Raw genomic sequence first — 27,241 nt, 5'->3', positions numbered from 1 at the left:
ACTTGCACTGCAGAATAGCTTCAGAGTCATGTGTATGATATACGGGACTAAATTATGGATAATTATGTACAGTAAATCCTCAATATATGAACATGATGCATTCCCAGACCTTGTTCGTAAGTTGATAAACCTATGCAAGCCAACGAAAAGTGTGGTTATCCTGCAGAATGCAACACTGCATTACAATTTTGTGTTTACTCATGATTGTGACGAACTAATCAAGCTGTGCATGCAACGTGGCTGGTCACTTATCTCCTACTGAAAAAAGATCCATAATTGACGCTCTTGGGTACGGTGTACGTGGAGAACTTCAATGTGGTGCAATGATTATGATGTAGCGTAGTGTATATCCACCTAAATGCCGTTGCTTACCCATGGAAAGTTCATTTTATAACCACTGGGACCAGGACGGAGGTTGTAATTTCCTGATATCGAAAATTTCGTAGTAAGGTTTCTTTTACTATAGATTGGATTAGCCTTTTCATCAGGACCAATGATTTACTTTGTAAAAATGAGAACTTCTTAATAACATTGTTCATATAAGCAAGAGTCTACTGTATATTGTAAGGAAAAAGGTTATTGAATTGACTGTCAAAGTAGATGCCCTGCTTAGATATGATTCCCATACAGAAATTTTCATCAATATCTGAGACCCTTAGGGACAAAGTTCATTCAGTTGAGGTGGAATGTCCCAGATAATAATTACTCGGAGTTTCAATCACTGTGCCATATCAACTGCATTGAAGCCCATGGCTGTGAGAGAGTCCCCTGTGGAAGGCTGGCTGTGAAAGAGTGTTAATTACACTGCCTGAAATACGCCACTCACTAAACAGGAAATTTGCTCTAAATGACACTTAATAGGAACATATCTATAATGTAAAGTGAATTGTACCTGTAATTGTGTATTTTGGTTGAATACATGGTGCTCTACTTCAAGAATGGATTTCATTAACTTGGTGACAAAATGAAAAGTAATTGTTGTAATTGATTTTGCCTCTATTGAGAACCCAATCCTATTAATACATACATTTTATTCTAGGTGTTGCCTTTGCTTCCTCCTGCACTCCTTGTAGACCAGGGACATTCAGTTTAGCTGGATCACGAATTTGCACAGAGTGTCCAAAGAATCATTATTCATCGAAGGAGGCTAGCTCATGCTCACCATGTGATAGCCAACGGGAGTATTCGCCCAAAGGATCTTCAAAATGCTTGAGAAGGCCTCTTTGTACCATCAAGGACTATTATGAGGCCCGCACACCATGCGATGTGAATAATCAGGTAAATAAAAACTCATGAATGTTGTGTTCTTTATAGTATATGGTGAGAATAGTTTTTCAGGGTTAAACTAAAAGATTTGTTTTTGGTTGCTTTTAACAGACTCAAAAATTATACAAATGGATTCAGCCCAAGATATGTCGAGATGATGATCCAGAATCAGCTCACCTTCCCCCGGCAAGTGAAAAGCATGCTTGCCCACCATGTAATCCAGGGATGGAGTATAAAAATGGCTCTACGTGTAAATTTTGCCCTCTCAACCACTACTCAGATGGAAAAGCGGGTTGCTTGAAGTGTCCACCTAACACCACTCCAAATTATGGCTATCAGTTTGAGAGATGGTCAGAAATGCCGAGTATTATGAGCACAGCATGCATTGAGCCTGATGGTAATTATAATTACTTTTTAAAAATATCTTTCAAAAGTCAATAATATGATTTTTTTAATCAATAAAATAGGCTTTATTTTTCAATCTTGGATTTAATATTTCCCAGCTTTTTACACTATATTTTTTAGAAATGGTTAATTTTTCTATTATTCTAAACCTTATTACATTCATATGTATCCCTTTAATCTTACTGACTCATTCTCATTTTCGAGAGTTTGCTCTGTTTTAGACCCAATAACCAAAATTATCCCACTCCTAGTTCCATGCCTTGCATTCATTTTTCCTAAATTGCAGATGAGGAATTTTTTTTCAACTGACATCCTGTTTTCAAAAGTTTTTAAAAATTATGTATTGTTAGTTGGAAACATCATTTTTTTCATCATAAAAGTGTGCATCATATCCACAGCAAGTACCATTCATTCATTTTCTTTGTGTGTGTTAAGTGGTTAAAGTTGATAATTTTACTATTTCCACATTTCACACTTTCTCACTGTTTAGACCTTTTTTGAGGGTTCCTTAAAAAGTAGTTTCTCAAGATGTGGCCTCTATGTTTTGAAATAACTAATGAATTGTATATGTAACTATAAAAGAAATTGATTACAAAATGTATATGCATTGTGTCATGATAATTATTTCCCCACTGTTGCAAATTAATGGCATCATGCAGCTCACTAAATACTTTTTTCACAATGCTTGAATGACACTTGGGCAGTAGGGCGGATCGGAAAAATCCTTTTTTTTTCAAATTCATCTGGCCCAATGAAAAAAAGTTGTGGGACCGATCAATAAGGCCTGAAAAATTTGAGACCTCTAGGTGTACCCCTGACCCTCGCTCAAATGCAATTTAGGAACGAGGATTAAAATTCAAAAAATTAAATATTTTATGGTCATTCCCTATAGATTTTTCCGTGCCACTGCCCTTTCAGAACAGTAATTTCATGCATTTTGACTTATCTGTCACCGTTTCGCCTCAAAATCCAAAATATAAGTCCTCGCCTGCAAAGATAATATTCCAACACCCATACAGCTTTGCCGATACAAGAGCTGCAGGCTGCTCCCATCCCCCTCCCACACCTCGAATACAGCAAAATTCATCCCGCATGCGCTGCTAGGAGGGCGTACATACATCTTTGATAATATAAATTGGAAGATGGTAGAAGGTAAAAAAGGATGCGTAATGAGACAACTTGTCCCTTATTTGACACCTTTTCATTAAACAAATCAATGGTACCAACTTTTAGAGAAGTGATGAAATATTTTTAGATCCGAGAATGGAGGCAAGAAGCCTATGGTCTATGGAGAGGCTAAAAAGGTGTGCAAACTTAGGATATGCGCTTCTATTCCGGTACTGTCCGACAGCTGTGACTAAATGGATTTTGGGGGAAGGCCCCTCGTGTCCCCTCCCCACTCTCCTCTCCCATGCACAAATGAACCAAAATTCACACCGACTGCATCTATCTTCGTTAGTCTGACTAATATTTGATGTTTCAGCATCGTCTATGAAGGAACAATCAGGAAAGAATTACTCAATTATCTGTTTTCCAGTCTATATCTTGTATGTCAGCGTCGTTTCTTGTCTTTTGCTGCTGTCAACATAGTTTGGGTGATCTCTTTCACGAATCTCTCGACTGCATGTATAATTAAAGGAATATTTAACTTCAAATTTGAACGTTTCCATAGCGCTAAGGTCAGATGTAACTGAAGGTACTGTGGTCTCTCCCCGATATATCATCAGTGGGTAGTCCTTTACATCAATATTAAAATCCAGCTTTTAAAAAAATCTCGGATTGGTCGCCAAATGCATGTTCTTGCATGCATTTAATATTTTTTTCGATCTATCCCTCACCTCCTCGCACTCATCAGCTATTGTATAGCAAGTAGTGCATTGTCAGGGTGGCCAAAAATCTGTTCCTTTGAATAACTGGATATATAGGTGACTGCTTTCAGCTCTTCCGGTAGGGTTCTCAACCAGTTGACAAGCCTTCACAACTTAACGGCACGTGGACTCATATTTGGCATTTTGTGGCTAAGCGGTGGCAGATACGTCAAAATGCACGAAATTATTATTCTGAAAGGGCGGTGGCACAGCAAAATCTATAGCTATAGGGAATGACCATAAAATATTAAATTTTTTGAATTTTGACCCTTCCCCCGAAATTGCAATTGAGCGAGGAACGGGGGTTCACCTAGAGGTCTCAAATTTTTTAGGTCTTATTTTTGATCAGTCCCACAACTTTTTTTCATTGGGCCATATGGATTTGAAAAAAATCAATTTTTCCGATCCGCCCTATTGGGCAGGCCCCATATAGAAGAGCTCTACTTGGCCACAGTATTCACGGGTTCTGCAGCCGATTATGTAGCCATTCATCTCAACCTACAAGTTTATTGAATAGATTATGGTACTGTCGTGCTCAGCATACATACCGTATTTCTCCGAATATAGTCCCCCGCTGAATATAGGCCCCCCCCTAATTTTGAGGCTTCAGTTTCGGGAAAAGTTTTAAAAAAATGTGTTTGAATATAGTCCCCCATTAACTTTTACCATGGGCATTTTTGAAAAAAAAAGGGGGGACTATATTCAGACATATACGGTATTTCTTATTACTGTCAGAATCCATCAAATATTATTTTAACATTTTGCTAGCTAGCTACATTAACTACCCTTTTAATGCCTCCGGGCTTATATATCAGCCCTTGCTGGTTGTATGAAAACTGCCTCAGGTCGATTTATCGTCCCAACTTATTTGACTTTTTTTATTTTGTGATTTGTGGCCTTTTGAACCGCTGCCATCTCATATATACATACATGTGGGCTTTATCTCTGCTGCTTACTAAGATGGTTTCACCGTAAATAATAAAATTAAGTAGCTGAAATAATTTAAAATCTGAAATCTTGCAAATTACGGAAAATAGCCTTGGCAGTCTTCGCACATCCCACCCGAAATGGGCTGGCAGGAAAAGGATTAATACATAACACATTTTCACTGGCTCAAACATTGTCCAAAAAGCCCTGTTGTTAGCGCTAAGATAGCAGGTGCAGTGCGAAAAGTTTCAACCAAAAAATATTAAAATTTCTGTTGTCCTATTCTTGTACAAATAATATTCCTAAAATATCCAATTTACTCTTTCGTCCATATTTATCAGGATCATCATGTGGTACTGCAGTTGGTTGGCAGCCCGCTGGCTCATACATACATTCTGGCCGTAGACATACTGATGGAGCCTATCTTTTACTCTCTTTGACTGTGCCTGGATTTAGGAATAAAGGAGGAATCAGTGCTGGACACCGTCTGGAGGCTGGAAGGATATCTTTCACATTTGAAATGGACTGCAAAGGGAAATGTGAATTTGTATTCATGCAGGTATTCCATTTTTGAGTTTGATTGGTGCAGCTCTCTTTCTCACATTCTATCATTCTCAATTACTTTGACTTCAGTTTCTAAATATTTTAATAACTTAGTGGTAATTATTTACAGAAAAATTCTAGCTTCAGTATTTGTAAACATCTTTTTATTTTCAATTAGTAGTACTTAAGAATCATAGGGTGAGGTCAACTGGGTGGGGTTACTTTGGCTATGGTGTAACCCCCTTTTGCACTGTTCTGGGCCCACATAAGATAGTGTAAAAAGTGAGAGAATTCATAATGCAGTTGACCCCCTTTTTACCTCTTTACAATGGGTTCGACCTACGATATCCTCTGGAATGATTATTATCTTTGAGGATAGGCTCACATTCGTTTACACATTCAAGAAAGAATACAAGTTAATACAGGAGGAAAGCAAGACCTATTCTTGACTTGAATGACTATTCTATTTATCTAATGAAAGATACTTTTTTTTTACAACAAACAGCATATTCTGTCGTTCATTCATATTTTTAATCACCTCATAATGACTTTTGCTAAGATACTCAATGAGAAGATAGAAGCAATTTAATTATTTGTTAAATCAGCAAAAATTTGAAGGTATACTTTGACCTTTAATATTATTATTTCTCTCTTTGAAAACAGTTTTTTAACATGCTTTTCCATTTCTGTGCTCAGTTCCTCCAAAAAGCTATAAGCATGTTCTGGTAATTAATGAGGTAAAGTGATGAATTTCAGATTTTGGCTATAAATTATTTCTTGGAGATGTATTGTGTTATCTTTTATTGATAGAAGTTTTAAAATTATGTTAGAATTCCAATGTTTGGTTTCTGATCTTTAATTGGATCCCAACCACCATCACCAGCTTAACGTAACGTCCTTGCATGAAAGATTTTTTTCATCCCTAAGCCATGCTTTTTAATATAACATTTTCAATGAGTAGCAGTTTGAATTTCTGTATTCCTGAGATTCATTAATATTGGAAAAAAATCTTGAAGGACTGCTGTTAATTTTTTGCCATAAACGTGCAGTGACTCTTGATTGATGCTACTATTTTTATCTTTACTTAGGGTTCAGAGACTAAGGGAGTGACATCAGTTCAAAGTTGGATGGATTCGCAGTATAAACAAGAGTTCAGTCATGCTATCCTACAAAATGACTCTTACACTTTCAGTTGGGTTTTTCAAAACTTGCAATATGATCAAGGCTATTATGATAGAAATGCCATGGACTCAGATACCAAGTTCGATGATGATATCGTGAAAATTTTCTCCATAAACATCACCAACACAATTGATGGAGGAGCTGCTACCTGCCTGCCTTGCCATCAGGTAATAACATTTTAAAGGTGAATGTGTTGTCCTGTAACACTGTCTTGCAAGTGTACCCATCAGGTCAGGAAATTTTTCATGACAGTTCAAGTCAGGTCGACATCCAAAATGTTCCACCACTGATGCTGTCAGTTGGACTTTATTCTAATTTAAATTGGCATCAGCCTGGCCTCATCTAGGCTGGCTGTGACTGGTACCACTTGGAACATTTTTGTTGTGCAATCCTAAAAAATGGGTGTATTTTTATGCCTTATGAAATGCACTCATTCAGTGGCATGAATGCGCATCATTTGGCATCTTAGCAATGCAGCCTGGACACTCATTCATTGGTTGAACGTGGGGATGACCTTTTTTCGTACAATGCAGGATTAAATCTTGGGCTTTGATGCCATGACATGACTTGCTTTGATTTTTATTTATGAAGAAAAGCATTGCAGATGTACGATCTTCTTTCAGAAAAATTTATTTCAATATCATAGTTACTATTGATTCGTTGGGAAAGAATTAATTAACTGTGATGCAGTTGAGGGGACAGAATGTTTTTCAATCATTTTCCATTTTTAAGGGTATTTATTGAAATTTCTTCTTTTTTTATGCTGCTGAAAGGATATTAATGAAAGAGGATGTATTCCATGCCCACTTGGTGAATACATTGACCCAAACACTACAGAATGTGTTCCATGCCCTCCTGATACCACTGTATCAGACCCTCTTGCATATGGAATTGAGTCCTGCCAGCCTTGTGGCCCTGGCTTACAAAGTATTGATGGAGTGACATGCACAACCAAATGTATTTTCAATGTGAACAACATGAAATATGACTTTAGGTCACTTGCTAGGTAAGAACATCATGCAATATTATATTAGTATATATGTCGTAATAAGCATATGCACTACAGCAATAAGTATTTTGTGTCCATTTCTAAGAAATAGTTTTTTGTTGAGAGAGTCTTTGAAAAAAAGGTGCTACATTTGTTATCATAGGTTTTGATATGCTCTGATAATATTTTTAGAATATAAGAATGCATGGCTTCTTTTTGATGTAAATCACAACATTTCTTATCATTAATTTTTCAGCCCATACCTTGTGAAAGGCAGCCGTTTGTTTACAGCCTCTGGGGCTCAGTATTTTCATTTGTTTAACATAAGCTTATGTGGACTATCGGCTGCCCAGTGTAGCAACAATGTGTCTTACCAAGCAGAAGGACAAGTCTCCCAGGTAGGTTTTTCATTTCACTGAATCCGCAATGTGCATATTTATATATTTTTCTACTTTTAAGACTCGTATGGTGAAATTTGCGTAGGTGTAGTGGTTATGTAGTAATCTAAACCAGTAGTTTCATGTGCAGATGTCGAATTGTCTTAACACGTTGAGTACGGATGGCTAGAATTCTCATCATTTTTTTTCCCGAACGTTCCGAACGGATGACGAAGATTCTCGTCATTTAGGCGCGTCAACCTAAACAAATTTAAAGCATACAATACGTATTCATTAGTTTTCAGTTGTTGTTCGTTATTCATAATGAATTGATGCATCATAAGGTTTGATTAGGTAAAGTTATATTCTAAACATTAGATTTTTAACCATGTTTAAACCAAAGGCATTACGCCCTAATAGGCACATATTTCAAATCTCAACACCTCCACCCAGAATTCCTAGGAATTTAAATACCCCAGTACGCAACGTGTTAAGGGTTAGCAATCTCATCTTGGGAGGCAAAATGAAATCCAGAGGAATTCTTTGCCTTATTCTGTAATAATTGCAGAATCCCCTAATTGATGTAAACATGAGATTCATTGTTGTGAACTTATTTTTATGATTTTCATTATTCAAATGTATATAGCTTATCACTAATTTTAAGTGCCACACTTAAAAGAAGGCTGCCTTGGAGACTGTATGAAATTTTTTTGGGGGTGATAAATTAGGTTGTATGCACCATATTTTCTCATTATGGAAAAATTAAATCATCCTCTCTTACAGTGAAGTTTATTGCTGTAAGTTTGTATCCATTTTTATCATGAGTTTCTGTATTTGTTAGAAAAATAGATTTTAAGGATTGCAAGCATTCTTGGTGTATCACATCAAATGACCCATGAAAATGGAAAAATTAAGTTGAGCTACTAATTGGCTTAGGTGAACATGTCAGAAGGAAAATGGGGGAAGTTGTCAAATTTTCAAGACTTTCCCAGAATCCTGTCATTTGTATATATAGTTGAGTACCCCAAATAGGACACTATCTAGACTTGGGTAATGTCAAATTTGGGATTTTTCCAAATTTTGGGTTCTGTGGTAGTAACTTTTGTAATTAGGGTGTCTGCAATGTTTTTACAAGGAAATTCAATAAGTTATAACAAAATGGGCCAAAATTTAAATAAAAATGCTTGATCTGCAAATAATTGTAATAAATAAGAAAGTAATTTTTTTAAACTCACAAACAGTCATTTTCAACCATTAGGTGGTATTTATTGCAAAACGGCAGAGTGTAAATAAAGGACATAGTATGTGTAAATAAATATATCGCAGAATAGCAAATATTAAATGTTATTAGTAAAAAAAATAGTAAATAAAATATTTTCAATGCATTTAAAGTATCTTGTGATTCATATGTGCTGTGTTTAATATAATTGAATAAGCTCTCTGCTATCTATGCTGTCTACACTCTCTGCCAGTTGGGTGCCTCCACCATTGCGAATATCCATCAATAAATCAGGGGCGACTGATGGAGGAATATTATTGCTGATGCAAAACTACAGTAAAACCTCTTTGTAGTGAACCTCTTTACATCATAAACCTCCATACATCATACCACCCCTACGGTCCCATCAGATTTACATGTAAATTTATAGGCAAACCTCTTTGTAGTGAACCTCTTTACATCATAAACCTCCATACATCATACCACCCCTACGGTCCCGTCAGATTTACATGTAAATTTATAGGCAAACCTCTTTGTAGTGAACCTCTTTATATCGTAAAACCTCCACTTATCATACCAAGGAGATACCCCCGAGACAGCCTAACTACCTCCGCAAATCGTACCAAGACAACAAGAGACCATTGATGCAGCCGTGATTACGTACATGGAATGACATTTTCAGCAATAAATGTTTCACTATTTTTTCTTATATACCTTATTATGCTGTAATTTTCACGTTAATCATTAGTTGTAGCCATTTTGTTCAATATGAGAGCATACCTAACAGTAAATAAGAAAAAAGGTATCCAACTATCCCAATCATTTTAAGTGACTGTTGAATTGAGAGAGATCACATCATTTTCTCTCAAATCATGGTAAAAATCATGCGATAGTGTTTGCTTTCTGTAATTATTAAATAATAAATATATGTTCACTGATGCATGCATGTGTGTTTAAACACATAAATATAATGGTTTAAAAGGCAGTAGTGCCTTTCATTTCCAAAGGCTATGAAAAAATGGTGCCTATCACTAAAACCTCTCTATAGTGAACCTCCATACATCAAATTGCCCAAATTTTGGTCCATTCCATTATGATGAAAAGAGGTTTTACTGTAGTTTCTTTACTCAGACCATGAAAAAGCAAAGACTCCACATTTTTACGGCTCCATATTCTACTGCCCATCTCTGTGATGTGACGCACTCGTTTCAGCAGTGAGGTATCAACGTAATATGCCATGCATAGCTGAGTCTTCAATTTTTTTTAGAGATCTTTGTTGTACAGCACATTCTCACAGTTATGCGATCATTTTTTACAATAAGTAATAATGAGGTCATATTTTAAAAATCTTTCGGCTCTCATATCAGTCTTCCATGCACTACGTGGCACTCCAAGCTCATGTCCTACACAGTGGGGCCAAGTTCCACAGGGGAAGTTGAGTCATCCTCTGCATCGCATCAGCAGCTCATGTAGTAGTTTCTGAATTTGCAATAAAGTTTTATAAGAGTAACTGTGTGTCCTATCGCTTACGGATGCACCAGGGAAAATTCTTGTTAAAATTGGGAAACATTTGAAGGTGAAGATGAATGTAATTGCTCTACAAAAAATTATATTTCTCATGAAGGAGGTATTGGAAAAATTACAAGATTACTGGATTTGGGGTGCTCAACTGTACTGATATGTGCTGTCCTAGGTTTTGTCCTTCCAACTTTGTTTGTTGGCATTTGAATTTCATGTCTTCGGACTTATTCCCATGAAAGTGATAGATTTTTTTTAATTAAAACATTAGTATACATACTCCTTGTCGATATAGGTATGCATATGAGAAAATATGCACACAAAAATAGCCCAAATTACATGTGAATATATTGAGCAGCAGAAGTTATCTTTATCATTAACATACAATTTATTTTTTAAGTTCGCCTGCCATTTATCGCAAATTTATGACAAGAAATCACATTTTGGGGGCTCTTGATAGAAAACTCAAATGGATTGAACTTAAACTCATGACATGGTATTTACATGTTTTTTGGGTTCCTCCTCCTGAAGAAATTTTTCTGATTTTTTTATAAAACCATTTACCCACTTTTTCTAACCTTATGCTATGAATAGTGTTTCTTGGTACATATTTAGTTTTCAGGAAAATCTCATCTGTTTAGGGCTCATACAATTCTTGTATACAATGAAATATTGTTCGATCACATTTTTTGTTACATGTCCATATTTTGGTTCTCCTACCCAGATAGCACAGATTTGAACTTATCCTTGGAGAAATCAGATATTGTGGGGATAAGCTTATCTTCCACGTTTATTATCCCTTTTTTCCTATAATTTCAAGAATTTGGGGAGGGGTTGTCACAGTACCATATTGCCAAAATTGGCCGCATAGCGGCGCTGACGTCCTCCATTGCCGTTAACGCAATTACTGGCTTCGTTTTTACATTTGTGTTGTTGTGTATAGAGGTGTTTGTGAGTTAAAACAATACATCTATGCAGTAATAGTTTAATGCATTAAATATAATGCATTGAATCTTTCCTCATCGAAAGCCAATTTATGTATTTACATTATTTTCACGTAATTCTCATTAATCTCATGTGGTGGCGCAGCGATTGTACGAGAAACGGCCGCCACCTACCGGCAATTATGGCGTAAGGATAGGTGTATCTCCAGCTATGCGGACATTCATCTCCGATTTATCCCCAAATGCGGCGTGGATTCTTCATACTTGATCTCTGCATCCAGATAGCGGCATCACGGCATATATGTATAATATCCTCGTATTTAGAGATAAGGCAAAATCTGTGCTATCTGGGTACCCTAAAGGTTATCTATGAAAATATATTTACTTCTAGTGAGTACTCAATCTGTTGAAGAATAATAGATTCTAGTGTAAGAGCTGAAATTTAGATGAATAAAATTTTTGTAAATGTTTATTAATAGGTCAAATCCTTCATTTGCCGCACAACTATTGTTCCTAGTCCTTGGGCTGAAGAGGGACTTATTCTTTCAACACAATCTGTAACTCTAGGTGATGAATTAATTAGCATATCAAGAGACCATAATTTTATGAATATGGAAGTGATTGAGGAGTTCATTAACCCAGATTTTCCTAATGACCTACATTTTTACTACTCAACACCTTTGTAAGTTATTATTCTGCCATTATGTGGGTTTAAGCATGCTTTGATTGTGTAATAGCACAATAATTAAAGAATAAGACTGAACATCATTTTCTTGTTGCATGTTAATTATGTACTTATATCCACTTACATCATAAACTTTAAAATTAGTTTTTTTCATACCTCTTACAGTGTTTAATAATGGCTCAGCCTTAAAATAAGGGCAGATAAGCAACATGAGTTAACTAATGTTTCTATTCATTTATATTTTAACAAAAAATATTTCATGTTATGTTCATTGCATTTTTATTTACCCATGGGTATAATACTAATAAGTATTATTGTACAAGCCTTTGCTTTTAGCAGTCATTGAATCATTGCACCTTTTATTGCAAATTTAGCTGGATTCCTGTTTTTCCAAGTGATTTTCTCATTCCTTGCATACTTTTACCTATCCTTGCCTTTGGATAGCAGTCAGCCTCCATATGCTCTACTTGGCAAATCACTTCAGGTGTTAACCAACTAATCATTTGACAAAGGAACTAGGGATCTGTAATGAGTTGCTGAATTGCCTACCTTTAATAAGGATAACCCTGGCAACCTTCAACAACCTCTGCGGTACGTTGTTGCTGGGAACCATGATGTGAAATAGTGTGTTGAAAGTTTTGGGTAAGATCTCAAAGCATTTTAATTTAAATGAAGTTATTTTTGACAGTGGATTGGCAGAATAGCTGTCACAGGGGCTACAAACAAAGAGAACTTCTGAGGACTGATAACAAAGCAAGACTGAGCTTGAGGTTTAGAATGTAGATTATCTGGAATAAGGAGCTTGAAATATGCTGGTTTATTTTGATCTTTTGTGCCACATGATATGCATATTTTCATTTATTCTTGTATCTCAATTTTTTTATATACATATATAGTCCTTTAGTCCAAATGCACTAAGAAGTGAAACAGATTAATTATATGGTGTACTGTCTTAAATGATAATCTCATCATAGTCAGTTGATGCTGTAAATCATCTTTATATCTTAGTGAAATATAGGTAATTTTAAAAGCCAACTCAAATATGGTATGCATGACCCTTTAATTTGTTGAGTGAATCCATATTTTTTAACTAGATAAGTTGCATTAGATTTTAATGGTGATGAAGTCCATCTGTCTGCTCTGTCTTTTTGTAGGGAGTAAGAACATATAATACAAACCTAACTTCTGCTAAACTTTCTTTTGAAACAGTATAAAAAGGTTTCTTGTAAAATATTATTTTGGCTTTAAAAAAATTGTGAATAATTCTTTTGATGTCTCTCCAGAGCAACACGGTCATGTCCTCAAGGAAGGACGACCATCATCACCTTGCATTGCAATCCAACCAAGGTTGGAAATGGCACAATTTCACTCCCTACAAAATGTCCTGATGGTACTTGTGATGGCTGCAATTTTAATTTCTTGTGGGAAAGTGATTCAGCCTGCCCTCTTTGTGCTGAGCAAGACTACAAGTGAGTGCAAATGTTTTTTTCCTTGTGGCATTGATGCTTTGAATTATTTTTGTTTGATAAATATTGGTGATTGTATTTGGAGCTGTTTGCGATAGTTTGGATGAAACAAATTGGTTGAAAAAGTTGTATTGTTCAAGATCTTGATCAATAAGTGATGATCAGTGATATGACCAAGCTCCCAGTAGGTCTCTTAAATATCACAGAGTACGACTGTTCATTGATTACAAATTTTTATCATAGACTCTCACAGTGTATTACAGACTATGTACTCACAGAAAAAAATTGTTTATATCAACCCTTTCCTTTGGAATTTCTTACAAATTGTCTATGGAGAACTTTAGGAATTGGTGGACCTGTAACATTCAGATACAGATTCATGTGAAGAGATCTTTTCCAAACTTAAGTATTACCTACTTGTAAATGTTGAGGCCTATTTAGCAGCAACTTGCCTGTTATTCTTTGCCTCCCCCACAAGTGATTAGCTAAACTAGCAGACCTGCTGCCTGCATTGCATGCAAACTCTCCCTTGCGAGCTATATAATCGAACCTTGTCTTTTTAATTTTTTGCAATACTTCAGTGAGTGTGAGCAATGGGAAAAACTTAGGGTAAATTTTTGGCAGTGTATTATGTCCTTCAAAAATGACAAATTTTTGGAATGAAAAGGAGAGTGAGCTGGTATTTTTTAAAGATTTTTCCCAACTGAGGCAGCAATCTATACTCTTTCTTTTTGTCCCTGCCTTTGCAAAAATTCTTTTTCCTGATGAAAGCATCAGCCAGGAGCTTTGAATTTTGGAATGCGATGAGATCTTGGACTCGTACAAAAGTATATTAGGCAAAAATTACTCCTTGCCTCTGTTTTACAAAATGATCAGAAGTACACAAAAAAGCGAGCTGTTTCAGGCAAGTAGGAACTATATTTTACTGTTAAATCGGCTTCGACACAAGGACTGAGAAAGAAAAGTGATTTACATTATGTGTCTTTGTACAGGCAAGCTACAATCACATTGATGTGAGACCATCACCCCTAATGGGGTGAATGGCCACCTCCTTTGTAAATCTTTCCTAAAACCAGTTACTGCAGGGGGTGCAGGGTAGAAATGTCCAAGAAAGGTGGACCCAGCCTCTGGTGGAGCATGACCCAGCAAGGCTGAAAGACGTAACTTTTTGCACACACTCAAGTGGTGAGCTGTAGGGCGTGGAATGGGTTTCCTGGAGATTAGGCAGCCCAAAAGGCGAGAAAGTACTCATGGGTTGCAGATTACAATGCTGTCTCTCCCCCTGTGAAAAACACCTTTTTTGCATTTTTCTGTACTCAGTCAACTGCTAACTACAATAAAATGTGAGGATGGAGAATTCACACCAAACAAACCTAACCTCATTTCTGTGTCTCCAAACTTGAGGGAGGGAAGAGGGTCCAAATGGACACAGAATGACCGACTGGCTGACATACTACAAAATTAATATACATATAATAATAATAATAATGTTTATTGGCCCCATTGGTTTGCATTACAAACATAAGGCATAGAAACTATAAATAGCGATACATACTTCACATGTAAAATATGAAAAAGTCATATATTAGCCCTTTCGAGACAGCGGAGTTTTCTTCTTAGCATGACTGCTGTACTGAGCCCCAAGAGACTCTTCTTTCTCGTGGCAGGGAGCATTTTTGGAGGGCATTCGTTAAGAAGGGTCTTGCTGAACCTTTTTCGACCCCTCCACGCAGGGACTTTGCATTATCTCGGACTCCGAGAGTAGTTGTGCTCCCTCCTTTCCGGGTTTACGACCATGCCTGCGGCATTGGTTTGCGATCAACTTATGTATTGCTTATATGTATTTAGCAAATGGATAATTGTTGCTTTCACATAAATTGCAGACATTGAATTGAATTCCTCGTTTTTATCTGAGTATTGCCAAATTTCAAACGAAGTTCTAAGGCAATTATTAACGCATTTAATGCAACAATTTCTATGTTGATGTTTATGCATAAATCGAGATATAAGTTAATATTTATTGTAGAATTTTGTTTAAAAATTTTAAACGCTGCTCAAAAGACAAATATGTAATTCAATTCTTAGTTTATTTTTCTTGAGAAATGAACAAATATTTATTTCGAAACCTGACTGGATAAACGATTGAATGACCGCTGTCCCTTACCGCTAAGAGGGGTTATGAAGGACGAGGGGTCCGAGTACCTGCTCCCGGATTCCGAGGGTAAATCCTAAACCCCGCAGGGTTGGGTCCCGAAACAAAGACTTCGTAAACCCGTGACTGTCTTGAAAGGGGGAGAGCTAGAAAACGTATATATACGGCTTTCGTTCTCCTGGCTAGCAAAATCTCACACGTAAATATACGGCCGTCGTCTCCCGGGTCAGGAAACGTGCACACGTACTATATACATGTATAGTAGGGAAAAGGTTAAACTACAGTATAACAAAAGAGATAACATGGGTTATGTACAGTCAGATTCAAAGGTATTGCAACAAATGAAGGGGTGCCACTTTCGCCGCAGTTTGGAAATTAGGAAATTGAGTTTCGGTATTTTCTATTGCACAAGTTGGAGGGAAATTTGAACTACATTCCCACCTCCTGCAATATTTTTATCATCATCTTTAGTCAACAATCCTAAGATTGGTTTGACGCAGCTCTCCATTTCTCTCTCCTATCCGCTAATCTCTTCATAGCTACATATTTATTCTCTTTTACATCCTTTATAACCTGTCCGATATAGCTCATTCGGGGCCGTCCCTTGCCCTTTTTCCCTTCCACTTGTCCTTCAACGATTGTCTTCATCAGACCATCGTGCCTCAAAATGTGGCCAACTAAGTTGTCCCTTCTTCTGCTTAATGTTTTTAGGAGGCTTCTCTTTTCTCCTACTCTCCTTAGCACTTCATGGTTACTCACACGGTCAATCCATTTTATCTTCATCATTCTTCGGTAGCACCACATTTCGAATGCTTCCACTCTTGACTTCTCTGCTGCTGTCAACGTCCAAGCCTCGCTTCCATAGAGAAACATACTCCATATGTAGCATCTGATGAATTGTTTCCTTTATTCTATGCTGGTATTTTCAGCTGTAAGAAGATTCTTCTTTTTGTAGAAAGCCCTCTTCGCCTGCGCTATTCTACTGTGTATTTCTTTCTTGCTCCGTCCATCGCTGGTAATTCGGCTTCCCAGGTAAGAGAACTCGTTCACCTCTTCAAGCTTATGCTTTCCTAGGTTGATGTTTGTTTTAGCCTCCTCTCTTTTACTGCAAACTAATATCTTAGTCTTCTTTTTGTTGATTTTCAGCTGATATCTGGCCATTGTCCTTTCCTTGTTTGTCAACGTCTTCTTCAAATCCTTCTCTGTCTCGGCTATGACTGCTATGTCATCAGCAAATCGCAGCATACTAATTTTTTCTCCGTAGATATTTACACCCGAAGCTTTCTGCTTGATTTCGTTGATAATATTTTTATAACAACATCATTAAAGGGAAATGTATGCAGGATATGTGCAATGTTTAATACCACATAAATTGTGCAGCTCATGCTAGATAATAAGTCCACCTCCAGAACGTCAATTTACTTTCTCTCGTAAGTTGGCCAATCCGTCAAAGTATATTGTCTTACAATTAATGCTGAAGCTTTTCGATCAGAGATAGCGATACCATCGGAGATACCGATGCAATATCACACTAAATAATGCCACTGAGTGTTTAAATTCAGTTTGATTTAGTGACACTAGAAGACTGGTTCTTTCCCTTGCATGACAAAGCTCATAATGAATCACATTTGGAGTTAGTGAGTGAGGTGGCTTAGTGGTAGAGGAGAAGATTGACCACAGTGGGTATGTCCAGTTGTACATTGCAGTTGTAGCGTGATCTGCTGCCGATTCAATTGGCTTTAGAGAGGGGACTCTGAGTATGTGATTAATGTCATCTGCATAGGTACCTAACTTGCCTGTACTATTCATCATACTTGGCAAGTCATTTGTGTGGAGTAGGAATAACAAAGGGCCAAGAATGGCTGTGGGACACCCTTGGTGATGTTTAGTGGTTGGGACTTGTATGTACTTAGATTACCATCTTTAGGGTGGTGTATTAACTCTACATATTGCTTCCTATTGGAAATGCATGACATTATCCATTCTGATACCACTCCATTCAGTCCAATTTCCATAATTTTTTTCTGGAGTATCTGATGGTCAACTGACAATGAGTCAAATGCCTTGTAAGGGTGATAGAAAAGACCAATTGTGATTTCCTTGTTGTTTATGGAATTATAAATTGACTGGAGTAAGTTAAATAGAGCTGTGGATGTGGATTTACCCTTTTGGAAGCCATGTTGTGATGGGCTCAGAATATTATATTTGATCAGGTAAGAAGTTACATGGTTGTAAATTATTTTCTCAAGTATTTTTGAGAAGGATGATGTTACAGTAGACTCTCCTTAATACGAACAACGTTATTACGAAGTTCTCGTTATTACGAAGCAAATAGTTGGTCCCGACAAAAAGGCATATGCTAGCTATAGTAAAAGAAACGTTAACGCGAAATTTTCGTTTTTACGAAATTACGAACCTCAGTCCCGGTCCCGGCGGCTACAAAATGAACTTTATTACGAAGTTCCACGCATAAGCAACGGCATTTAGGTGCATATTCACTGCGCTGAGTTATAATAATCGCGCCGCGTGTAAGTTCTTCTCTAGAAATGTGCCTAAGAGCGTCAATTATGGCTCTTTCTTCAGTGTACACGCAACATCATGTAATAAGTTTCATTCCTGTGGAGCCATGGTGACCCACTCGTAACCGCTCGTAAATTGGACTACAGTAAGTCCTCTTCCAACGCGCATTCGATTTACGAAATTTCAGAGATACGAGCATTCAAAATTTTCAAATTTCGAATTTGGCGCCTTTCGATTTGGCCGACGCTTCGCGGTTTGGGTTCACGTAGAGGAACTCTCACTTTGGGCACAATCTGAACAAAGTATCATTGAATCCGGTGTGAATTTAGGAACTGTTCAGCGTTTCGCCCGTTCATCCGTACCGCGAGTAGTGATTTTTTTTCGGCTCCGGCTGCGTCGCATGCCCAGCTAGATCAGTTTGTAATATCGTGAGCTAGAGCACGATTGTGATGCAGTGTTGCATTTTGTAGGATGACCGTATTTCTCATGATGCAATTTCATACGGTCCGGCCGGCGACAGTAGCCCGATGACGGCACAATAGGAGGGGCGGATAACCCTACGCCAGCACGGTTTACAGTCAATCGCTGTCCTCCAAACGCACCCTCGCCTTGTCTCTCAACGTTGTCAACTGCACAAGGCGCTCCGAAATATGGCTGATAATCAAAAAAATCCTTTCTACGAATCACCAAAACTAGTGATTCTTCCTCTGGGTCCTTCACGCGCGGCGTCCTTTCCGCATCCTTTCTTCGTGGAACCCTTTGTAGGCGTTTCCCTTACTTAGCTGGTAACCCTGACCCTACCCCGACCTAGACCATCATGTGTGTCATCGGACAACTCTCAGCGGTCGTGCTGTAGGTCTATCAACTTAGGAACAAGGTCTTGGAACGCAACCAGTGCGTATATCGGACTTACTGTATTTGGGAGGATATCAATCCTCGATTGCGTCGTGCCGCATTCTTCTGCTGAGAAACTGGAACGAATTTTCCTGTTTAAACAAATTTCCGCGTAATTTAATCGTTTTTATTAAATACGATTTTTTTCCGATGGTTCCTAAAAGAAACGTTGATACGAACTTCGTTATTACGATCCTTCGGTTTTTCGGTCCCACGAACTTCATAATAACGAGGGTCTACTGAATTATGATGGGTCTTTAATTATTTGGATCTTGAGTGGAGTTTATCTTATGTATTGGAATCACTTTAGCTGTTTTTAATGCAGAGGGGAGCACGCCTATTTTTAAGGATTCATTGGTATTATAGTTTTGAGGTGAAGTTATTACTGAGCAACATTTTGCTAATATATGCCCAGGGATATCATCAGGCCCTATACTATGGCTGTTCCTAAGTTCCTGCAAGTATGACGTAATTTCTTTTTCATCAGTGGGGGCTAAGAAGAATGAGTTGATAGGTCTAGGTGCTCTTTGAGGAGTATTTGTGTCATGAGCAGTGGGTAAATTGTTAGTAATTAATATATAAAATTAGTAATGAATGCATATGCTTATTCAATTCATGAAATAATATTTTTAATTTTAGGTTGGTGAAAGGTGAATGTATTGATGGAGTTCAATCTGTTCACTATCTCACTCCAAGCCACTGTATAATGCCACCTTCGATGCCATCATCTGAAAATCTTCCATGCACTGCTCATATACCCTTGGAGTTGGAGGTACTTACCGACGTAAAATACATCTTATAGACTGACACTGAGTTGCATTTAGAGGATAACTATATTTCTAATTTCTTTTTTGAATCATTGTTGATCTTTATAGATAGATTTGTTTTATAATGGAAGTTAATTTCTCTCAATATGTATGTTGGCACAAGTCCTATTCAACTCAATTTTATTGATAAAATTACGCACAATTGAGCTTACAGCTGTTATAAGTCCCCTTTTGTCTCCAAACGTGTTATTTATAGGAATTATTCTATCAATAAAAATAATTCAATAATAATTTTGCTGTCAAAGATATTTATTCTCTCCAATTTTGAGCAGATTCTGTAGCAATGGACACACATTCTTATACTTGAAAGGATTTTGTGACTCTTAAACTTCTTTTTAGGGCATATCCGAGTTATTGAAGCCTTATGTAGTCAATTTACATTTGATTTTCCTGCAAAGTTTTATATCTGTAATTCTTTACTTTGTTTTATTGCAGATCTTAATTTCTGTGATTGTGGCTTTAGCCATATTTTTGTGTGCATTGATGGTTTACTTCTGGAAGAAAACACAAAGTTTGGAGTATAAATACATGAAATTAGTACAGTCTTCAAGCAACCGCGATGGACCAGAAATTGAGAACAACTTGGCACCTGCTGAAAGTTGTGCCTTGGATGATGGGGAAGAGGAAGAAATTCAGTTCACCCAGCCAAGATCTCAAGGGATATTGAATCGCATCAAAGCAATGACAGGGAAGGTGAGGTTTTTTTTTTTAATTATAACTAGAACCACCCTAATGCATCCCACCCCTGTCACAGTCAGACCAACCTTCTGAATTTAGTGATTATGAGCAGAGAAAGCTGACTGTTATTGATCTTCACTTCAGAAACATAATTATTAATCCATCACATCCAAAATTATTAGATGTCAAGCATGAAAAAGCGTAGTCAGTGCTATAGTGCTCACTATGTGTGGATCTAATTTGGACCTTAAATAAATTGAACTGGATAATTTGGTCTACTGGAGCTGTATTAAATTTACTGATTTTTTGGTACCATTGGTAGCCTCTTTAATTAGGATCCTGTTGCCAAGAACAACTATAATATTGACTAGTGTGGCATTGTTGATGTAACTAATGTAAATATGATGTTGATGACTAGTGTGGCATTGTTTACAGTGATGATGTCAATGTAACAGCTTAACTGCTGTGTAGCCAATGCTACCATGATAATGCCACAATAAAAGTGATAAAAATCTTGTAATTTCACCCCTTTAGTTGCCAAAGATATCATGGCTTCACAAAGGACGTAAGAACATCACCATGATGGTCAGAATGGTGTTGCATTCGTCAACTAAATCTACATAATGTGGCTATCACAAATTGGGATGAATTAGAAAACAAAAAGCTGGCTAAAAAATCTTGTAAACCTCGTACCCTGCCTTGAATGTTTGTTATTCCCTAACCTGTGGCTTAGTCTGGCATGATCTCTATCTTCATCTATCCAAACCAACCGTAGGGTTCAGTAGCATAGCCAGGATTTTGAAAGGGGGGGGTTTACCAGAGATTTACCATAGGGTAAAGGGAGATCCGGGGGTCCTCCATTGGCCTCTTTTAAAGGCTCAATGAAGGTAAGGGGTTTTAACCCAGAAAACCCCCACCCCTCCCGTGGCTACGCCATTGGTGGGGTTGAAACACTGGGTGAGACTAATTGCATTCAACTCTTCTCCAAGACCTAGGTCTGACCTTGGTTTCATGCCTTGAGTATCTCTCTTATTCCCTTTGAACTTGCAAGGCAGATGAATAGTGCTTATAGCGGCATTTTAATCAGTTGCAATTTGCAGTTTATTCACCATCATTATGCCACCATAATGCTGCCACCTTGGTCTGAGACTGGTTCTTCAGGTTCTTCCCTAATTTTCAAATGCTGACCGTTTGTGGTAGAGCATTTGCGATCCACCACCGACCTGACCATTACCCTAGGCTAAGTTCCTGAGAGCGAATCTCTCCCTCTTCCTTCTGTAATTTGGAGTGAATTATGGCTTTATCTTTGCATCACCAGTAAACTATAATGTCCTTCAACATACAAATACTTTTGTTAGTGGTCATATTCTCCTATAAGCAACTAAACATAGGACACCTGAAGAAAACCTTCACTCAGAACGGCTTCAGCAGACGTCATATAGACTTGGTCCTAAAAAGGGCCTTTACCCCCTAACAACACTTCATCAAAGGAAGAGTCCACTGCGACAACCAAGGCATATCTCCCATATATTTCCACCATATCAGGGAAAATCTCTAGAATCCTGAAGAGGTTTGACATCCACACCATTCACTTGCCTCCACCAAAATTACGAGATCAACTTGTGAAGGCAAAGGACCCAACCGGGCTAAAAATTGCTGGAGTGTTCGCCATACCATGTGAATGCGGAAAAACCTACATAGGAGAGACAGGCCGCACTATTGAGACGAGATTGAAAGAGCATCGCAGACACCTAAGATTAGGACAGCTGGAAAAATCGGCAGTGGCTGAGCACAGCATCCTGGAGAATCATATGATTCACTGGGAAGAAGCGAAGCTGCTCTGTCGATCTCATGGATACTGGGACCGCGTAGTAAAATTCGATTCGAAAAAACAGCAAGAACATCATCAGAGACTGCGGCTATAATTTAAGCCATATATGGGACCACCTCCTAAAAATACGAGGGGACTGGCAGCCAATCAGGAGACGCTGAACCGCCCTCAACCTCTGAATTATGTATATATACCCCGAGACTTTGAGGAATTGGTATTGGATTCCTGAATCCCTGAAGACGATGGGCGAGTTGTCCATCGAAACGTTGGAAAGAGAAATGGAGGACCTGGCCCGGTGTGAAACCCGAGAAAACTTCACTGTAAACATGAATGTGCCTTAAGAATTGAGTGTGGCGGCCAGTATTGAAATTCATTTTTGGAATGTAAAATTATTTAAAATGTTAATACTGTAGTAATTTTTAATTGATCAGCTACTCAAGAATAATAATAAAACGGGAAAGGTTGGTTGACTTGGTAAGATATATATTTACTCTGGTGACAATACCATGCTTTTATATGTAACCAGTGCAAGCGTAGGTCACCAATTACGAGTTAGTAATGATCGATTTTACCTACAGGCAATGTGTGAGTTATCTACATGTAACCTGGTAAGGTTTTCTAGCTGCTAAGATTTTATCATTCATTATGGATGTGCTCTTACTAAGAAGGGGACCTCTTTCTCTTGTTTATCAGTTACTGGCATCCACATTTTTAAAATGCTGTCGGTGTTGTGATTGGTCACTTTTGTATAAAAATAATTCTTTTTCTTTGAAAAAATTCTCATCTAAATTGGGTACATTTATGTAGGAAAAATCGTTACTTTTCTTTTGAAGCATTGTAGCTGCTTGGTGTTTGAATTGCTTTTGCTTCTTTTCCTTTGGTTTAGCCTTAAACTGTTTTTGCAATCTATTTGCTTATTATTTGGGTATGATTGATCTTGAAATTGAGTAAAATTTCAGAGAATGCAAAAATTATTGTCTAGTTTCTTTGTTAGTGTACATAACTTGTAGTACCTTTGATAATGATTGAACTGCTGAGCTTACAATATTTTATCTTTTTTAACTTTCAGAATGAAAAAGGTAATCCATTTGAGACAATTCACTTGACTAAATGAGTTTCGACTATTTGTGCTGAAGGGACCACGTCGGATCTTTGTTGGAGAATGATTGGCACCTGTTGGTTATTGAGCAAACTGAGTATATGTGGAGTGGTACTAAAGGAAATGTTCCAGGGGAAAGTATTATTTGTGTCGGCTCTTGTTTACCCACATATTTTATTGGGTTTGTGAGAATTGTGTTGTCCCATGTTTGATGTATGTATTATAAGTGAAGGCAATGGCAACTTTGTTTTTGGAGCTTTTTTATATATCTGCCCATCAAAAAATGAATCAGCAGTGTTGTCTTTCATCTTGGTGAACATTTTGTTATTCAGTGATGAAGAATCTTGTTAAAAGAAATATATTTGTATGATCCACATATCATATTAAGATATGTAATTTATTACACATTCAGCATTTTATTTCTTCAGATCATTTTAAATCCTCTACGTCCTTTGGCCTGTTTCTTGGAAATATGTCTTCTGAATGTTTATTTACCTTCTTTGAGGTCAATTCTATATGCTCTTGAAATTATATTTATAACGAAGAGAAAAAGAACTTAGGATTAAAAATCAATTTCTAAGTGCAGTTCAATGTGATTAAAATTGCTCTTCCTCATAATGCTGACCTACATTTTTGTAAATATCAAAACAGGAAATACACTTACTCTGCCTAGTATTTAAAATATTTTATTTTATCTACCTCTATGGTGGAATTTAAGATCTCCATTAAAGTATCTCATATTCAACTTTGTGTAATAGCTGACCCTAGCAGAAGAAGATGTACATTTGTAATCACATTGAAGCTTCCTTTGGTCAGGTGATTGCAGTATTTTTTTAAAGTTTTATATGCCTGTATTCTTAGGGTGGCTTTTATATTCACCTCAGGATTCTCAGGTGCGATTTTCCTCAGCTTAGTCTTGGGCTCAGTGGGGCAATGGGCCTTATTCTTGCCCAAAAAGGCGGAGAATATATTGGTCCCTTTGCCCTTGGGTTGACCATTGAAGGGGTTAATGGAGATGATATCTAAGCAACACACTAAGTAAAAAATGCACTCATAGTAGGCCACCAATAGGTTACCGATACTGACTTGTCCATTTAGGCGGTAATGGTAATGGCGGTAATTCTAACTGTTGTCTTCTCAAAATGGTTTGCTGGAACAGTAGCTGACGAAGGGGGGAGGCCGCCACCCCCTACCCCATAATTTCTGGAAGAATTTATTAGATGGCGATCTTTAGGATGGTTATCCAGTTAGATATGCTTAGATATAATCTCCATTAACCCCTTCAATGATCATTTTTACTTCTCCAACTTAAAAATAAGGTTTGAAAAAATTAATGAATATCTAAAAGCCATGATAAAAACACAAATGGTAATTTCCACACTATTAAATTTAACACTCAACGACCGGCCATGGTTTCAACACTTTGTGTCATTTTAAAGGTAATCCAACCAACACTCTCTCGGTATTTATACCCAGGCCAAGGTAGAAGGTGGGGGCATATAGAATTGGAGTAAGGGGAGTGGGAGGGGGAAGAGTTTTGGTGAAAAAATGAAGGCCGAAACCAGAAGGCATACAACAAGATGAGTGTGAGTGAAGGTCAGGGTTTTGACATCATGGGGAAGCTCAACTTTAACAAAGGTGAGTCAGTACAAAATAAAACATCATTACAAAGTTCATCCAGGCTAATGGCAATTTCAAATTTCTTCCATAAAATCTAATTTAAGCCCTTTGTCAATATAATGTAAAATATCTGTCAAAATTGCTAAAATGGTTATTCAGGCATAAATGATTAGCAAAACAAGATTTTCCGTCATTCTATGTAAAACTTCATCTGTGTTCCTTCACTCTGTCTTTAAACCTTCTACCGGTCTGGCCAACATAACAAAAACCACAGTCCTCACACTTTAATTTGTACACTCCACTTTTGTCCATACAATCATATTTGTCCTTAGAGTTGAATAAAATCTTGTCAAGCGTCAATGGGTTATAAAATGAAATATTGCAATTATTTTTAGGGAAGACATTCTGAATTCGGGAATTTATGCTAATAAAAACTAGGGAAGACATTCTGAATTCTACATAAATGCCTATGTAGTGTGGAATTACCGTTTGTGTTTTTATCATGGATATAGCAATATTCCACAATATCAGGCCTGAAATGATTTTACACGATCTAATAGCCACTTTTCTACAAATATCATACATCAGAGGCATTATTACTGAAAGGCAATGCATACCACCAAGGTGCCATGGATAGTGATAAACCAAGATAAAAAATTCCTCTGTACTGGGAAATTTTCCATTGGAGCTTTTTGTGAATTCCACCGCCGTTCACATGGAACTCTTCTCTACTCTCCAGCATAAAATATGATACGCAAAATAAAATGGTTAATCAAGGAATGCTAAATTTAATTGTAGAGCTATGTTTGAAGTCTGTAATTGTAGTGCTAAACATTAGGAATCTTAGTTAGGTTAATGATGAAAGACGCACTCAAGATGTTGTTGAATTTGGGGCGTAAGAAGGGGACACGAGTGGCTTGCTGCTCATCTTCCCATCATGCTGCGTGGGCATTGGAATATTTTCTTTGCGGTTGTGGAGGATATTGACCTCAGGGTCCCACAGGACCTTTCCCAGTTGAAAGCTCTATGACAGATATACAACTATGACGAATATGAAGGCCAGGACTGGGCAAAATACAGGCCAAGGAGTATTTGAAATACAAAATTCAAAATACCGCTCCAAATGTATTTTAAATGCAAAATACCTTTGTCTTGGGTATTAGAAATACAAAATAGCATTTTAAATTCTTTTTAAAATACAAAATACATTTATATGGAAACTAAGAGCTTTTTAAATAAATTTAAACTATTTTAGCACCTTAACGATACAGTAGAACCTCACTCATACACCAATTTTTTTTGTCCAGTGAATAACCCCATATGATCCCAGGTATTTCCATGGGTTTCCAGGTTGCAACCTTGGTTATGAAACTTTTCACTTATACCACGACCTCGGTTACAAAACATATTTTTCCAGTCCAATGAGGTAAAATACCTCACTTATACTTCTTGTCAGAGAACTGTTCTACGAGAAAATTGCGGTATGCCCGCCCATTTTAGTCACATGAGCCAGAGTACTGTGTGCTCATTACACAGATATGCCAATAAAGAATAATAAGTTTTAATGTTGAGCCATGTTGTTTCAGAGGTATTGATTGTAATTATACTAGATAATCGTTAATACGGAATTATAAATTATGGAATATGTATCTTTCCCGAACGGAAGATTTTCTAGAATTTTGCCAGCGTAATGTTTTCCGTCGCCCCAGTGAAATAATGCCCAAATGAGCAGTTAAAAAAACCTCCCGTACCAAAATTTGGCTTCCGAGTTCATTCACGAAAGATAATCGTATTTTTAGTATGGGCGTAAGTTGATGGTGAATCAATACGATGGTAAAAACAGCTTGCGTGGTCTCATTCTGCAGGCTAACCCCACATCTTTGGGACGAATGGAGTCGAGGGAAAGTTGCTTGCGTGGCGCACTGATCAATACTGACCCAACTTTTATCTCAGTGAGTTTAAATGAAACATGGTTGGACCTTGAATAGGGTGGTTTCATATTATTTTTTTACTGCCTAAATCGAAAGATTATTACTAGTGATGGGTTGAATAGCAGATTTCTCGAACTGGAATATCAAATTCGAATATTAAATCATTGCTCGAATATTCGAATACCTCAAATACTAGAATTGCGCCATGCGTAATAAACATAGGTTTCTTCTTCTATTTCACTTGATGAATGTATAAATAAAAAGGTATACAGTGGAACCTCGATCTATCGTTTTTTTAAGG

At 37.2% G+C, this 27,241-nt stretch overlaps 1 protein-coding gene across 2 annotated transcripts in view; it reads left to right on the top strand.

Annotated features, from left to right (window-relative positions):
* Positions 1 to 23,794, top strand: part of LOC124170862 (endosome/lysosome-associated apoptosis and autophagy regulator family member 2-like) — a 52,512-nt gene extending 28,718 nt beyond the window's left edge. For both annotated transcript variants that reach the window (XM_046549871.1, XM_046549872.1), the window contains exons 6-16: positions 1,040 to 1,278; positions 1,378 to 1,663; positions 4,808 to 5,025; positions 6,098 to 6,358; positions 6,965 to 7,197; positions 7,436 to 7,577; positions 11,717 to 11,919; positions 13,206 to 13,391; positions 19,594 to 19,726; positions 20,217 to 20,474; positions 23,360 to 23,794. In XM_046549871.1, coding sequence (XP_046405827.1) covers positions 1,040 to 1,278; positions 1,378 to 1,663; positions 4,808 to 5,025; positions 6,098 to 6,358; positions 6,965 to 7,197; positions 7,436 to 7,577; positions 11,717 to 11,919; positions 13,206 to 13,391; positions 19,594 to 19,726; positions 20,217 to 20,474; positions 23,360 to 23,404 — 2,204 coding nt within the window. In that variant the 3' untranslated portion in view covers positions 23,405 to 23,794. The remainder of the gene's footprint in view (positions 1 to 1,039; positions 1,279 to 1,377; positions 1,664 to 4,807; positions 5,026 to 6,097; positions 6,359 to 6,964; positions 7,198 to 7,435; positions 7,578 to 11,716; positions 11,920 to 13,205; positions 13,392 to 19,593; positions 19,727 to 20,216; positions 20,475 to 23,359) is intronic.
* The last annotated feature ends 3,447 nt before the right edge of the window (positions 23,795 to 27,241 follow it).

The sequence above is a fragment of the Ischnura elegans genome, chromosome X (assembly GCF_921293095.1).
Source record: "Ischnura elegans chromosome X, ioIscEleg1.1, whole genome shotgun sequence".
Taxonomy (NCBI): Eukaryota; Metazoa; Arthropoda; class Insecta; order Odonata; family Coenagrionidae; genus Ischnura; species Ischnura elegans.
Note: the sequence above shows the minus strand (reverse complement) of the source record. Positions and strands in the feature narration are given on the sequence as shown.